This window comes from Protopterus annectens, chromosome 7.part0 (genome assembly GCF_019279795.1).
Source record: "Protopterus annectens isolate FY-2018-M chromosome 7.part0, PAN1.0, whole genome shotgun sequence".
NCBI classification, from domain to species: Eukaryota; Metazoa; Chordata; order Ceratodontiformes; family Protopteridae; genus Protopterus; species Protopterus annectens.
In genome coordinates, this window is record NC_056739.1 from 866,869,739 (window position 1) to 866,887,593 (window position 17,855).

Genomic DNA, 17,855 nt, shown 5'->3' on the forward strand with positions numbered 1-17,855 from the left:
CTGAGGTTGCTTTATCTCAAAAAAGATGGGTAAATGAAAATAAGATATGAAACTGACCTCCCTCTTCTCCGAATGTAATAAGGCAATCATTCTAAAATGTAGCCAATGGCAACCTTGTTAAATGTTGACAGCACAAACTGTTGATCTTCAAGTTTCGATGTTCTGACCATCTCTTAACCAAACACTGACAAAAATACATTTCCCACTGATATTGTAATTAAATTCAAGAAGTAAAAATGTTGAAAAATAATGGCAATTAGATACCATTCGTTCCTTCTTTTCCTGGTTAGGGATCGCCTCGGCAGATCACTGTCTGCTCATGACTGGCAGTGGAGTTTTACAGTGTTGAGTTGCCAGCCTGGTGCGCAACCTTCCACATAAGGCTTACACATGCATGCACTCATGCCTAGGGCCAATTTAGTGTGCCCAATCCACCTAAAGCATGTCTTTGGGAGGAAACCGGAGCACCTGGAGAAAACCCACGAGACCACAGGGAGGACATGCAGACTCTGTACAGAAGGCACCTCAGCCGAGAATTGAACTAGGATCTCATTATTCCCAATGTAGTTCACTACAAGCTGTGTTAATCCTTCCTGGTGTAGGACTGCTGTCAGGTCATTGCCATTGTCTTAAATCACAAGAGGCTCCTATCTGCTGCTGATGGATTCAAACCCTCCAAGATCACTGCCCTTCTTTTCCATTTTCCTTTTTCTAATGGTCTGTGTCATGTACCTGAAGGATGATACTTAGTAATGTTCTCCCTCCATCATCTTTTAGTCTGATTACCACGGTAGTCTTCCTGCTTGCTTCACCACTTCTTCTGTGATCTCTCTCCTGAATCCCTGTCTTATACAGATTGCCAGACATCATCTTGTCATACCCACTGCATGCTAGCTGTACACCTTGTCTGCTGACAACATCGCATCCTACTTTGTTTCCTACTCGATGTACATCTCTGTAATTTAAAGTCCACTTTTTCCTCATCTATTTCTCTGTTGTGTATCCTAATCTTATTTTTTTAAGAACTCGTATTTCATGTCTCTCTGCCCTTCTGACAATTTTCCATTGCCTCTTTCATCACCTTATACTACTTTCTTCCCTCCCATCACCCCCTTCTCCTCTTTCCTGTCCCTGCTTCATTCTGCCTTCTGCCATACTTTCACCTAAATTTAAAGACATGGATAGCAAGTGGGTTGCGTTGTTGCTTCCAAGGACTTTTCATTGATGTTGCATTGAAGAGGATGTTGTGCAAGCCTTCAAAGTGATGATTAAACTACTTTCATCCTCTTGAAGTCTTAGTGTCCATATTTTCACTGTTTAGTTAGTTCAGTAGCTCAGTGTTTAATGTTTCTGCGTTGCAACTTTCCACATCTAAAATATCCTAACCACCAGTTAATGTATTTATGGGGCTTGCTGATTCAGTTCATATCTCTTTTTTTTTCATTTGTTTGTTTTCTGGTTAGTCTGCTCTCGTCCCATCAATTAAAACAAATTAAGCTAACTGGCTACTCATGCATATTTTTTTTTATCCTTGCCATTATGCCAAATGTCTTGGCTGAAAATGGCCTACAAAGAATTACTTAAGTCACCATTTAACAAACAAATTAAAGAAAATACATGTAAAATGAAATAAAGCTTAAAATGAATTTGAATGTCTGGCATTAAGAAACCTGTAAAGATGTATGTGTGCAGTTTTGTGGTCACTGGGTATTTACAACATGCGGTCATCAATATATTTGAGGTCAGTGACAAATACCTTGGAAACATTGGTTCTGAGCACAGACAGTGCAGGACTGATGATTCGTTCATGTATTATTTATCATGTTTAGTCAGGAATCTGATTCGCTCATATATTATTTATCATGTCTAGTGAGGAATCGACCAAGTAAGGCTTGTAATCATTCTTAAGGAAGTTGTAGGAAATAACATCTCTGCCATAAACAAGACAAAAAGACAAAAGGAGTCAGAGGAAAGACAATAACATGAAGATTTACCATTCTTTTGGAAACTAAGCCTTCTGAAGACAAATACATCCAGAGCATTATCGTTGCCATCTAAAACAAACTCATCAACCATGTAGACTCCATCCATCGGCATTAATTATTACCTCTTGATTTCTTGCCTTAAGGTGAGCTAAAGCTATTGTAGCCCTATAATCAGTGTATACTGCCTGATGTGTCACTCCAACAAAGAGTTCTCACCACTCTTGAGAATTCTAGCCATTACGGTAATGGAAGATAACATCTTCTTCTTGGAGATTTCACTGTGATGGTTTGATGTATTTAATATCTCTGTGTTGTGCCATCAGGAAAAGATGGATAAGAAATAAGAATTCCAGTGGCATTGCATTGTTGAATACATGTCTAAAAACACAGTCTGGCCATTAAAAACACTATCTTCTCATAGATCAGTAAGTGTGAGATTACTTTGAGACCCCCTTGTTCCAAGAAGGTACACTTCTTTGCATATATTGGATTTAGAAATCATTATGGAAAGGATGTCTCTCTCACAAGATGTTTACTTGGAGTTGATAACTGTTGGACAAGCCATCACCTTATCATTTTTATGAGCACTGAGCTCACAATCTCTGAGACATAACCAAAGGAGATCAAAACTGATATTGACTCTTTTAATGCAAAATCTACCGGCCTCTTTACCTCACATTAACGGGAACAGTTTGGTGAAAGACTACTGTGATTCTAGACCTGGTAAACCAGTGAAAAAATCTACTGCATGTAACAAGCTGACTTTTATGTCTTCTTATACCAGAAAATCACATCAGTAGCTCAAGGGAGAAGCTGAAAGGAAGCTCCAAGTATATGGTGTGTAGACAAAATTAAGTTGACTAAGTTCTGTTCATACAGAACTTCATCCTGGCTGTTTACTTTGTGTTTACTTTATGTTTACTTTGTGTTTTCATGGTCCTACTGTCTACTGATCTCAGGGTGTGCTGACACTCCTTAAAGGAAATGAAACCATGAAACTAGACAGAAGAAACACTTTAGAAATATATGAACTGCAAATACTACACAAAAAATGTATGAACTGTAAGGGCTATGTGATAGATACCACTACCAAATCCCTGTCTGTCTCCATGCAGCAAAATACCTTGTTAAGCTTTCTATGAGATGCTGTTCTGGTTAAAGTCTTGAAGGCTATAAGCAGAGAAGTCGTACTAAACTGCCACAAAAATAGTTACAAGTTTGGAACATGGAAGACAATGAAGAACAACCGTGAAATGCTGATTTCATTCAAATCTTCCGGAAAGGAGGCTATGGAGTGCATAGAAATTGCCAGGTCATTGCCTTATCTTTAAAGCAGGGGAAACCTTAGCCATGTTCTTCAAAGCAGTCTTCTGTCACTGAGGAATTTCTGGTAGAATTCTATTGTGGAATCAGTCCCTGAAATAAGATAGCATGCACTGCTTTTATTGCTGATGTGTGGGACAAACTCAGGACCTGTAGAGTAGTCTCAGTCACCTAACAAAAGTCTAACGTCATCAGGATATCAACCCCCATTGAAAGTTACTAGCAAGATTTGGCTGCCCAGTCAATTCAGCCATGTTCTCTGCCTTCCTTCCAGTTATCCTTATCCTCCCCAAAGTGTTGCCGTAATACTGTAATGTAAAGGTTAGGAAGGACATGGAAAACCATTGATAAAAGGGAGAGTGGTAAAAGAAAGAGAGCTATATTCATCACTGTGAATTAAGAAATTTGGCAACACCAACTAATTTTTCCATAACAATGCCTCAGAGGAGTGCTTAAGTGTAGATAAAAATGTCCTATGAGTTAAACTCATAAAATTCTTAAATAAAATTGTCTGTCACATCTGAAACTTTAAAATATCTATGTTCCAATTTTGAGGACTATTATTATTTCTTCAGAAGAAAATTTTCTCTACAACAGGATATAATACTTTATAAAAAGAATAAAAACACCATGTACCAGCATGTTATTTTTTAAAGAAGTCTGTGTGTTTTAATATTGTGTATATGTATATATATATATATATATATATATATATATATATATATATATATATATATATATATATATATATATATATATATATAGTTCCCTATCAGAAGCCTGAAACACTATAAGCTTGAAAATCAAAATCCTGAAACCAAAAGCCTGAAAACTCAAAATCCTGAAAACCCAAAATCCTGAAACTCAAAATCCTGAAAACACAAAATAGACATACTGACGTCATTGTGGCTTTGCTATTGTTAGCCCTGTGGTGTTAGGTCATGTGTTGGGTTCAGGTAAGTGTGCGGTTGGTTTTATGTTAGGGTTAGGGGCGGTATAAGTGAGTTAGGGTTAGGGCGCAGGTTAGGCATGTATGCAATAGTGACAAAAATTAGGGTTAGGGGTGGTTTAAGTGAGTTAGGGTTAAGGCGCGGGTTAGGTGAGTGTGCGATAGTGACGGACCTTAGGGTTAGGGTTAGGGTTAAGGTCAGTCGGTAGATATTAGTGTGTTTGTATTGGCATATTAGCATTATTTGTGTTTTCAGGATTTTGAGTTTCAGGATTTTGGGTTTTCAGGATTTTGAGTTTTCAGGCTTTTGGTTTCAGGATTTTGATTTTCAAGCTTATAGTGTTTCAGGCTTCTGATAGGGAACCATATATATATATATATATATATATATGTATGTATATATATATATATATATATATATATATATATATATATATATATAGTATGTAAAACAAATATATGCTATAAAATGCATGATCCATTCTAAATGTTACTGTCAAATTTGTGAACTACACCACATCATTCACAGTAATGATTTTATATATGTGTGTGCCTGTCTATCTGTCTCTCTCTGTCTGTTCATACATTTTTTTTTAATTTACAGGACACTAACAATAACAGCAACATTACACAAAGTATTTTACCTTTAATGATTATAGTACCATGATGTCTTACACACAAAAAACAATTATTTTATTGCATTTGTTTAAAGTTTTAAAACAGAAACTATAAAAAAAAGATTAACACTTGTCTTGCAAAAATAAAAAGTTAAGCCAAGCTATTGGTAAGAAAAATAATAAAAGGCAGAGTCACCGTGCCATAAACATTCAGAGAGATGTCTGTCCGTACTTGTCTGATCTTCACAGTACTTCCTGTTAAGTAAATAGGCTAGAGCAAGTTAGATAACGTGTAACCTATTTGATGAATGTAATGTACTGCACATGGCTATGATATTCAAGGAGAACTATAAAGTTTTATTTCATTTTCAAAAGCAACACGTGTCAAAACTGCTGATGTAAAATTATTAAGCTAATGCAGAAGTCTAGGTTTGTTGAGCTTGGCATTCATACACATCAAATTTATCCCAGTATAAAATGTCTCTGCCATTTTATTCACTGATAAGTGTGTGATAAATTGCAATGTTCTTTCATTAGATTTGTTCTTTTTATGAAGGTTAATAAAGGTCTTTTGGCTCAGAAATATGCATCGGTCCAGTACGCAGACAATTTCCTTTACTCCTGCTGTACAAGAAGCAGAATCGCATGCATGAAATAGAGTGAGCATAACGAAAAGGTCTATAATCCTCCAACAGACTTTGTGTGCCTTATCCTTGAATGTATGTACCAAACTCCAAAAGCCCTATATATTTGTTAGCTATTTACTTATACTGTGTAGCATTTGTTCTTTACAGTTTTGAACCCTTATGCTGTTATTGCGGCCTGCTGATAACATCAACCACACATATTCCTTAAACTTTTCCCGAACTTTAGAGATATCCTTGATTTTTTCTTAAAGTTATGATCCATCTGTCCTAACATGTGTGATTTTATGACAATACAGTGCAGCTTAAAATCACTAAACAATGGTAATTATAGTCTCTTTAGTGCAAGCTTATACAAGTAATAGTATTCCAAAAGTTTTCCAAGTGAATAATGCCAATAGGTGAAATGTGTTCCTGATATGCAGCCGGCAATTGTTAACCACTGTAAGAATTGAAGGAACTATATGATACTGGAATGAACTGGAAATAACTGAAGGAAACTGGAATGAGGTTGGGATGAATATCTTTATATTTTAATTACCTAGAACTATGCTGAACAGGTGTCAGTCTCTCCTTTATGTGCCAAATCTTATTGTACCTTTCAGAATAAAAGTCTGCATACACTGTAGTTTGGTTAAGAATGTTTTATTGTGTACAGTAGAGGTGGATGCCAAAAATATCCAAATCAAATCTTACTGTTTCCAGTAACAGTGCTGCTATAATGAAATAGATTGAATTATAATGTCCATAGCATCTGCACTCATTATACTCCTCTGAATAATATAATTAATATTTGGAACACTGGATATTTGACCTGACTTCTGCATTCACTCTTGAGTGTGAGTATCAAACGTCTGTGTACTGCAATGCAATGACTTTCTGCATATCAGTACAAACTAACTGACTCACTGTCTCTGAGGTATCTCCTAATAATAACAGAACCCTGCAAATTTCTGCACGCCTCTTTAACCTTGGTTCCCAAGCCTATTTGTACTTAATATATTGCATATTCTGTTGGCACATTTTATTCTTTTGTATGGCACCAGCAACAATATTATCAGTGGCAGTGACAATGTTTTCAGTAAAATAATACATGGAACTTGAAGTAACTTTTATTCAACCAAGATAACCAAGACAACTATATCCAGCCATACTATTATCTAGCAGTTTCAAAAATATGTGGTATATTACAATCCAAATAAAGAAATAGACTTTTTTCTTTAAATAATATTATTTAAAATTAAATAAATAAATAATATCAGGGAAAAAACACTGAGGCGATTTTTATGTAGATTAATATCCTCAGGGATGTCTTATATGGAAAAAAATTGACCTAATTTAAGGGACAGGGATGCCCTCCTTCTGTAACACTAGGCCTCACAACAGCCCTCAGTGGTCTGACACAATTTCACTATAATGCCACCCCTTTCATAAATTATTGCTTATGTGTGTATGCTTGTCCAGTCATGTCAACATGTGGATGCATGTATATGGATATGTGTGCATATGTGTGTATACATATACACACACACACACACACACACACACACACACACACACACACACACACATATATATATATATATATATATATACATACATACATACATACACACACACACACACACACACACACACACACACACACACACACACACACACACACACACACACACACACACACACACACACACACACACACACACACACACACACACACACACACACACACACACACACACACACACACACACACACACACACACACACATATTTATACATAAACTGATAAATTGTCATGCAGCAAACTAATAACGAATGTTAACACTTCCATCCTATTCAAAAAGGACTTCATCAGACATAAAATAACATCAACACATCTTATTATATATTCACAACCCCTATCACATGACCCCTTTTTGCCTATAAAAGCAGCAACTTAACTTTCAAAAACATTATTTTAAGTGTATTAAAACTTAATGATAAAACAATATCATAAAGCCATGAAGTTAAAAAATATATTTCAGTCCCTAATCACCATCTCAGTAGATAGTGGACTGTTATTTGTGCAATAGGTTGCATCATTTTGTTGTTTACCAAAGAGAATTATAGTGTATGAGGTTATATAGCATTTAGTTTGAGCCCTATTTTAGTGCCACAGGAACTGATTAATGTTAATTCAGTTTAAAGGATATTAGTGTCATTGGTTGACTTAAAAACTAAACCTTACTTAAAATAATTGGCAAACATACTCATCCAGTGATCTTTGTTGGCTGTATTAGTGTCAGAGAAGTAAATGCCAAAAAGGAGAGGGCCCAACACTGACCCCTGCAAGATGTCACTGGTCACCTTTTTCCTGAGGAAGTATCACTGACCATGGCAACACGTGTGCTGTCCTTGAACAAGTTAATAATATAGCTTATCACTTAGGAATCAGTATTTAGGGGCATAAGCTTAGTTGGAGTCCCATCGTGTTATGTGGTGTTGAATGCCTTTATAAAGCCAGATGACCACTGTCCACTCCTTACAACACAAACCACTAAATGCTGAATCAAATGGAATAAAAATAACAAAATAGGGCAGCAGCAGTTTTTGTTCAATACTTTATTTTTACTGCAAACACTTTCATCCTCTTTAATTGCATGGACTTAATCAGATACTATATGAGGGCAATCAGAATAGTCAATAAGTTTTTGGTTAACTTAAAAATTGTCACTAACTGACTGACAAGACCTGTAAAATCTAGGAAAACAGGACTGACCCTCATTTGTGTTGTTAGATTTGTAACCGCCTATGGTAGGAATACTCAGGTCATTAGACAAGTAGTTAATAAGAATTGGAACATTCTTATGGCCAATGAGGCCTTATCTAATCTTCTTATCAGTGAATGTAAGTTTTCATATCATTGGGGATGTACCCTTGGGTCATACTTACAAATTTATGGCTAAGGCACATAATTTGGGTAATAAGTTAACCATCACAGGAGATAGATTGGTGGGCTCATTTCCCTGTGGACATTGCTCCTTTTGTAAGTATGTGTTGAAAACCAAAGACTTTTCTAGCAGAAACACTAGCTCAGTTTACACAATTCATCATTTTGCTAATTGTGGAACAGCCTGGGTGGTCTATTTGGCCACCTGTTCCTGTTCCTCTTTTTATGTTGGGCAAACTTCAAGGCCACTCAGAACTAGAATATCCGAGCACCTGAGTGATATCAGGAACAAACGTATGACTAATGCCCTGTACAGACATGTTTGTAACCTCAATACTGTATCTTTCACTTTAGTATTATTGATAGAGTATGGGGGGGACAACCCAGTAAAGCTGAAAGTCAGGGCATTTTAAATGATAAAGAAAAGAGCTGGATTATTAGATTGGGGGCTGTTTTTTCCGCAGGTCTAAATGACCATTTATAAAACCAAAATATTGTGAATTATGTCCTTTGGTCATTTTTAGTGAGTGTGTAACTATATGGCTTTGGGATGGCTATGACTTTAAATGTTAATTAGGATTGTTTGCTAGTGTATAAATATGTAGCATATGTGTTTATGAACAATTCACTGATGAAGGCGAAATTGCCGAAACAGGTCTGATGTGATTACTTTACTTGCTGCCATCAGGAATAAATCGTGTTTGTCATTTTATAGGTGCTGGCCTCTTTTGTTTTTGAATTTGTGCTACGTATTTTGGCCTGGTGCACCTGCCTTATGTGCGAGGATTTTCTATGTACTTATCTGTAATAGTGGTGCCTCTATACAAAGGAGGAAGCAGCACCACCTTTTGAAATCACAGACCAGTCACAGTCTGACCCCACTAACGGGGAAGGCAATGGACAGCATTCTCCAGAAAGGCTTGGTGCACTTTCTGAGATACATTCAACTTCAAGACACAAACCAGCATGGAGTCATAGCCAAAAGGTACTGCTATCCAACTCAATCTAGTTTCTTTGACTAAAATATGGGTGCCTGTTGCTAATCAGAGAATTGTAACCACAATTCTTGGAAAAGCAGAACTGAAAGAGAGAATAAGGGACATATTCTAAAGCCTGTATGTATTCTTACTTTGAGGCAGAGCAATGCCAGATGTCTTATATATAAATAGCAAGAGTATGGAAGGCGTACTTTCCAAACCAGGGATACAGCAAAAAAAAAAAAAAAAAAAAAAAACATTTAAAATTTATAAGACTGATTTTCATAATTTGCTGTTTGTTTGAATTGCAGATTTGTTGTTAAAAGTGCTGTGCCAAAGATGTGTCTCATACTTTTGGGCAGCCTTATGATTACACTGCAGCTGGAAAGGAGCATACCCGATACGATGTTCTGTACTGGCTTTAGTAAGACCTTCAACTGAAGCTTACACAAAAGTGTTTCAAGGGTTAAGTGTGGAAAGGTAATTGTAAGGATGTATTCAGTCAATGACAGATTCTATCATTGAAAGGAGGGTAGCTACTCATTTCTAGCCCAGTGTTCCTTTCAATGTATTATTTAAGACCTATCTGAGAACAGCACTATCAGAATCAACCTGTTTGTTGACAATAGCAAGGCTGATGCCACTACAGTGGACGGCTGTGAGAGTACTGAACAGCTGATAAAATGGGTGGAGTGAAAGCAGTTCTCATGTCAACACCTAAAAAATTATGACACATCTGTAACTAAGTTAAATCTCCTTATATTTTCACTGCTAACATATAAATATGGATAAATTTAAACACTAAATTGTGCTGCTATAATCATTTCTAAATTACTGGCTTTTCCAAAAACCTTGTTTCACCTATCGTTTTAATCACAAACTTTTAAGCTATGGAATTATTAATGCATGTATATGTTCTTGTAGTATTAACTGTCATGTGGAAGTACTACTTCCCAGTGTTAACTGTCTTTGTATATAATTACTGCTGTTTTATTTCTGCACATGGTCTCTTTTTTTGTGTTTTTTTTTTCATACCTTCATAGAAAGTGGGATTTGCACTGTTAGACGTAACTGTCAAACAAATGCAAATAAATATTTTGATAGTCTGAATACACAAGACACACAGTGCTTCAAACTGGACACAGAAAGCGGGGTAAGATACAAAATTGGCAGAGCATACCTCGTAGTCAGACCACGAAAATGATTTACACTATCATGTGCAGAGTCAGAGGGCTACTGTCAAAGGCAAGATGATACTTGGATGAATCCTGAGAGGAATAGATAACAGAGATGAGGAGGTTATTTTCCAGCTTTGCTGTCACTAGTCAGACTTGTTGTTGTCTTTCGTTTTTTTCCCGGTTAGGGGTCGCCACAGCGGTAGTAATGCATACAAGGGCTGTAAATGGAGAATAAGACAGCATTGCTGGAAATACTGCAAAGGAAAACAGCTAGTAAAGTTCTAGCATGGAGGGATTCAAGCATGATAGCAGGGTCCAAGAATGGAACCGAGAAAGGATACAAGTGATATGGGACCAACAGATGGTAGAAAAGGACTGGGAAAATGATGCAGTTAGCAGAAAAGCTGGTGAGCTCCAAAAGGACAATCCTGCATACAGTGGGAAAAATAAGGATGTTTTATGTTGAGGAGAGGGTTGATGATTTATGGAATGAGATGACAGAGTGATTCATGCAAATTATGCCTACTGGGGTGGTGGAGACAGATCTAAAAGTCGAGGTAGACTAAGGAGGGACAGAACACATACAGACTGTTAGCCACAACGTAAGAGCAGACTAAACAGTCCAGTTGTGTTCTGTTGTTGGCAGCAAGTGTATATGTCTATCTCAACAGCCATATGTCTCTAACAATGAATCACAAATACAGACAATGAGATCCAAGATACAGTCCAGTATGTCAATACCTCCTTTCAGCTTTGGCATGTCTTCCCTGATAGTGACCTACTAAAGGACTGCAAGGTACAACGATACAGTTTGATTATTGTGACTAATCTTTGTGGATGAGAAACAAAGATGATTTTCTCATATCATGTTGCTCTTTTAACAATATATTTAGAAAATTGTCTGCATCAGGCAAGACGATTCTGCATTAGTGTTAGTGGACGAGGGCAGAGTCACTAAAACTGGGAAAAAAATTCTGACACATCAATTGTACATTAGACTTTGTGTCTGTGTCTTGACTTCTAAGCCATTTCTTTACTACCAGATGATGGCATAAGCAGATGTGAAAGATAAACACCACAAAAAATACACTAATAGTTCATCTGAAAACAATGATAAGGTCAATCTAAGGTGGGAGACAATGACCATTAATCAGTTTCACAGTCTCTATCAAGCAGCAGCTGAGATTGCCAAAAAATGGTTTATGAATCTGAAAACAGTGTTAGAAGAAAGAGGAATGAAACCCTGAACCTGAAAGCAGCTTTCCATGAGGAAATATAAGTTTTACTGGGTGGATGTGTGAGTTTGAGACTGGGTCACTGAGCATCTTTAGGTCCCATCAGTGGACCACAATGGAGAGCATCTGAAAATCAATGAAATGCCAATAATGAGTACTTGATTGCTTCCTTATCAACCTCATTCCTCGCTTGATTTCTTTCAGATTTCCACCTGATATATGTTGCTCTACTTTCTTTCATCTCTCTCTCTCTCTCTCTCTCTCTCATTCTTTATCGTTTTCCTCATTATGCCCATTTCTTTTTCATTGATTAGAGTTAGATATTTTTTCTGCATCTTCCTTTTTCAGCTCCTAGCCACACTGCACACATCCTAACATTTTAAAGGCAACCAAATCTTGTAAGATTCACATAGTGGTTATTGCAATTACTCAGTCCTGTAATCATGTTAAGCATTTTTGATCATGTTAAAACAAAAACCATCAACAGCGTACTGCAAAGACTAAATAAAATTAAATCGCCACACTGGATGACCCAACAGAATCTTCAATCAAATGTAGTTTAAGCTCTTTCTTTTCACCATAAATGGATGGTGGAATGAAAGCGCTTAAAATATGTTGGATTAAAGATTCTGTTGGGACATCAGGTGCGGCATTTTCATTTTATTTATTAATTCTCGATCATGCATAAGTGTTAGGAATCTTGATGAAGTGGCCGAGACTGTATAAAGTATACCCAATACATCATGCACCTATTGTCCAGTGTTTATGCTTTTGCGGTACTCAGTGCATATCTTATGATCATGCAATTCTTCCTATGTAAAATGTTTAGAGGTGGACCCATTTGCTTTTTCAGGTGTTATGTCATATCATATCATGTCAGAAAATAAAGCAAACTGTTGTTATTCTATTGAAGCAGTACTAAATTTTACTTACTGGTACATCCACATATTTGGAGGCTGCCTTTACCTTCAATAAAACAAAACAGAAAACAATAAGGGTTACTATTAGCTGGAGAAAATAGTTATCACTAGTTGCGGATCGCAGCAGCACTATTCTTTTATGAATGACTTTTACTCATTGTTTTAGGTTTCTTTACTTACAATGATTCATCCAGTAATTTACTCTCTCCACAGCATTCACAAATGAATATTGCCAGAAAGGTTGTTCTAAAGAGTAAATCATTCTGCATTATTCACAAAGCACCACAGAGTACATGATGTTATTGATGATTAAAAGCAAACTTTTTAAATCAGGCAAAATACAGCATCATTATTCATTCTACATTCCAAAACTGCAGCAATCAAAACATAATTTTATATTGTGCATATAACAGGAAATGTTCTTCTCATCATAATAGTCAGTGCCACTTTATAAATAACTACATTGTGAAGGTGTTTGTTTTAAAAATAATGTATTATCTCAAATATGAAAGCATTGTTTACTTAATAATGACCCTAATAACTGAGCTTCCTAATGAGTTATCAAGGGCAAACTCAGATTACCTGAAAATCACCAAAATGATCTTTTCTTTATACTAAATAAGAAAGTTGACCATGTGTGTGTGTGGGGGGGGGGGAGGGGGGATGCTGCCAGTAGATTCCTTATTTATATAACCATACTCAAAGTTACACAACTTAGAATATATGGAAGAAACACAAGTAAGTATAACTGGTCATTTTAATGATTGCTGGGTGTGATGAGTTCACTCCTGACATCTCATTAGGTTTCCAAACAAAAGCCATTCTATGCAAGGTTTGGACTTCAGTAGTAGATGACAGAATAACAGTTCCAAAAATAAAGTTCTGGGAAAAAAGACTGACTACAGAGTTTTACTGTATTTTTTATTTGCAGATGTTCCAATGCAGAAAGGGTATTGCTTGAGTGGTAAAAAAATCTGTTCTACGGTGTAATAATCAATAAGTTCTCTTAGCTTTTCTTTACACGGTAAACAAGAGAATGATCTGCAAATGAAAGGGCAGCAGAAGAAGTCCTGCAATATCAGGCTATGTATGTGTGGCATTTGTTCACAACACAGCAGCCTTACTGTACTCAAGAGATGAAATGTATGACTCTCATTACGCAATGGAATAAATTGTGTGTATGTGTGTGTGTGCGCGCGCGCGCGCGCGTGAACATGTGTGCATATGTGTATATATGTATGTATGCAAGTGTGTGTGTGGTGGGGGAGGCAATATGTAGGGCATCTAGAAACATAATAATGCCAAAGAAAATCCAAAAAGCTTATCCAGAAGAACTTTCCCTCTAAAAAAAAAAAAAAAAACAAAAAGTACAAAGAAAATTGTGAAAATGAAAGACAAATCAATGCTCCTTTTGTCTGTGTATTTTATATATATATTATAAGCATATATATGACTATATAGATAGCCAACATCATGTTTTATCAACACCATTTATACTGAAGTATATTTGTTTGTGTCGTTTACATTAAATGACAAATTAAGCAAGTAGTGCATTTCCATTGTACTTTATACTCAAATGTCAGTGGAAAAAATAAACTTTTATCATAGTTGGTCTTTTCCCTTTTTCCTCCACTGTTGTGGGAACATGAATGTTGGTCCATTTAAATACAGAAGAGGGCTTTCACAGGGACCTGGCCCCATTACAAAATAACATGACTTTTATGCATTTCTTTGTAGTTTCATTCATTTGGCATACACACAGCATATGGTTGGTTCAATTCAGCACATATACATTCTAAAGTGGTATTCTTCATACTGTCCACTGGGGTATTCTAAAAAAATTGTTCTGACACCTTAGCTGGTTGTATAATGCATTTAAGGTACTGTTGGTCTGCCCAGAGATGAGGACTGAGCATATGCATATCCATTGCTACAGGAGCATCTTTTGTTACAGCCCAAGGGTCAGTACTAGATAAGGAGGTTACTGTTAACGTATGAGCTGGTACAGGCCAGACAGAGGTACATAGCAGGATTAAAGAACTAGCTCAGACAGCAGATTTGTGTCAGTATTCTCAAACATGTTTAAATAACTAGATCACTGCCACAGAAATTCACAGAAGGAATGGGAACTACCTCCAGCCAGATGTGAACCCACTGCTCAGATATTTTTAGAAGTTGGTCACCCCCAAGTGGTACATGGTACAATCTCATGGCACTACCATCAGGGTGATGCTCCGCAGGCCCTACTCTGTTTACTGGTTTTTCAAGACATGGCTAATGGACAGAGTATACCAACAAATGCCTGAAGGGCCTTAAAAGCTTAAAATGACCCTAGGAGAATTACAGACTGAAACAGAAATGTAATGTAATGTACATTTTCTATTAAATGTCTGTAATATAGCTATTACTTTTATCTAAGAAGGAGAGTCTCAAAAACAGAACCATACATTCTAAGATTATCTTTTGCAATGCAACAATGATACAAACCTGCAGATGTGCAACTCGCATAGAGCCAAATGAGACTACTAGACGCATGACACAAAGATTTGGGAGAGGCAGTATGAGGGGGATAACCAGTTATGCAGTATTGGTTTTATATTTTGAATATCTGCCATTACAGTCAATATACTCACATAACTGCATTATGTACATTGTAAGGACCACTGGTTAAGTGAATGGAAGAATACCAAACAGAGCAATCACGGCTCACAGAAGGTGATAGACAGCCATGGTAGATAGCTAGCCACATGCCCTGCAGGACAGCTAAAGCAAAGCCCGGTCTTCTTGTAGACTGGGTATCTAACTTGCAATGCTTGTACAATGAATGGATGGAGATGGAAGCAGCAGCCTCTCATGTGCTTTGGGCAAACACATTTTAAGGACCTGCAGTGGTAATTGCTGACCTGGTAGAGCGAGTCTTAGCCTACCTCTTTATTTTTATGTAACTTTTTGCAACAAAAGTTAATGCAATTAATTAACCACTTGGAAAGTGTTGGCTAACTTTTACAGTTTGTTTTCTTTTCATAAAATCAAACAAAATAGCTGAACAGATTGTTTCAGTGCATGTCATCCTTCACTGCAGTACATCTGCTGTATTTGCAAGTCATTAGTGTAAAAAATCAATTCATTCTTGCAGTCATAGTAAGGGAGAGTGGATAACTGACCAGACAGAATGGTTCAAAGAAATTTCAGAGATTACAAAAGGCATAAAAGAGGGATGTATTTTTAAAGATACCTGCCCTTGCCAAAAACTATATAGCTCTGTACCTTAAGACCTGCAACTTAGAAATAGGTGAAGTTAGTGCAACAAGAAAAATGTTGTCTTACAAAGCTGTCTGAAGTCTTTTGAAATAATAGGTTCAAACGAAAGTAGTACGTTTTTCAGTCAGAAGGCTCAAATCCCAAGCAATGATTAGAGTATCTCTTGAAGGCCTCAAGTGAAAGACCCCTTCATGAACTTTTCTACAGCAATCCGAAAAGCTATATCTGGATATGCTGGAATACAGAATATATAGTAGACTAATGGAGGACCAGGCCACACCAACATTGCATAAAGAATTTCTAGTAGTTTCTGGTGTCTTGACTATAGAATACAACATACAGTGCTGTGTTCAATAACACAATGAGTTACTAAGTCATAAAGTGGTAAAATTATCTCCTTGGAGTGACTAGACATAGCCTTTAGGATTAAATGTCTTACAGAACATGCTTTTCTAACTCAAGAAAAAAATATAATGGTAAGTATTTAAACTGTTATATGCCACTGCACTTAGATCTGTATTGATGGTGTCATATTTTTTCTGGTTTGATAATTTATAACATAACTTATATCCTGTTCTTCCAAGCCTCATGATGTTGTATTCATTGACATTAAAGCAAAGGTCATTCCTACTCCACTAGGCATGCATGTTTGAAGACTATCTTGGAGGACTTCAGCATCTTATACTAACATAATTATGTTACCCAGTTTGCAGTCATCAGCATATCTGCTTATCCATATCTCATTTCCACTTTTAAATCTGAGAATAGTCCAAAGAGAAGTGTCCCTAAAAACAGTCTGGAAGGACAACACTGGCAACCCCAGTGGGAAGGACAAGATGCTTGATTTAAAAAAAAATGATAAAAAAAGAAATGTAGAAAAATAGCTAGTTATTACATTCATGAATTGTATGTGTTTGTTGTGGGGATCAAACTGCAGCAGGCAAAATAGTTCATGTTATATGCTTTTCAGTTTTACACACATGCATGCACGTGCACACACACACACACATACACACACACACACACACACACACACACACACACACACACACACACACACACACACACACACACACACACACACACACACACACACACACACACACACACACACACATATGCATAAACATCAATATGGCTACTAGGTTAGGCACCAGGATCAATCTTATTTTGAATGTCTACACTGGCAATAGCTATTACAGCTACCGTTAAGTCAGTCAAAAGGCTGTGTGCCTCTATCTTCTACATACAAAGAAGAAAAGGTCAGCAAAAGGGACTGCTGCTTAACTATGGACAAAAAGCCATTCCAATACTGGATGGTCAGTGGGTGGGTGGTATACACTCTTCATTTTAGATGCCTTTGTAAAATCCAGGAGTTTGTTCATCCATGACATTTCTGTACTATCACATACTGGGACATAATCTCAGAACTCCCATGTAACCAAGTGCCCAGGCATTATGCTTGGTAGCAAACAGTTAGCATTCAGCTGTAAATGCACAAAATAGTGATCAGAACATTGTGAACTGACATTTATCCAAAAAATGTGAGGGGTAAGGCAGGAGCTCCCCTTTTACCCATGCTGCTTAAGATAAACACTTCCAAGGCTGCAACTATTTAGAGAAAAAGCATTTTTTTGTTTGACAGCTTCGGAATGGCAAACAACATTTCCAAAAACATTGTGCTTAATTCTGACTGATTTAGAGCGCCGGTATGTTGAATAAAGATAACTCTAGTATTTTGAACAAAGTTGTGTATACTGATGGCATCATGACATACATTTAAAGAAAATAATTTATAACACATTTCAAAATGTATTTAAAAAGATACAGCAAG

The 17,855-nt window shown here is 36.6% G+C and overlaps 1 protein-coding gene across 15 annotated transcripts in view; it reads right to left on the reverse strand.

Moving 5' to 3' along the window:
• CADPS (calcium dependent secretion activator) overlaps window positions 1-17,855 on the reverse strand; it is a 2,296,269-nt gene that overhangs the window by 309,391 nt on the left and 1,969,023 nt on the right. For all 15 annotated transcript variants that reach the window (XM_044077436.1, XM_044077434.1, XM_044077437.1 and 12 more), the window contains one exon: window positions 12,774-12,806. In XM_044077436.1, coding sequence (XP_043933371.1) covers window positions 12,774-12,806 — 33 coding nt within the window. The remainder of the gene's footprint in view (window positions 1-12,773; window positions 12,807-17,855) is intronic.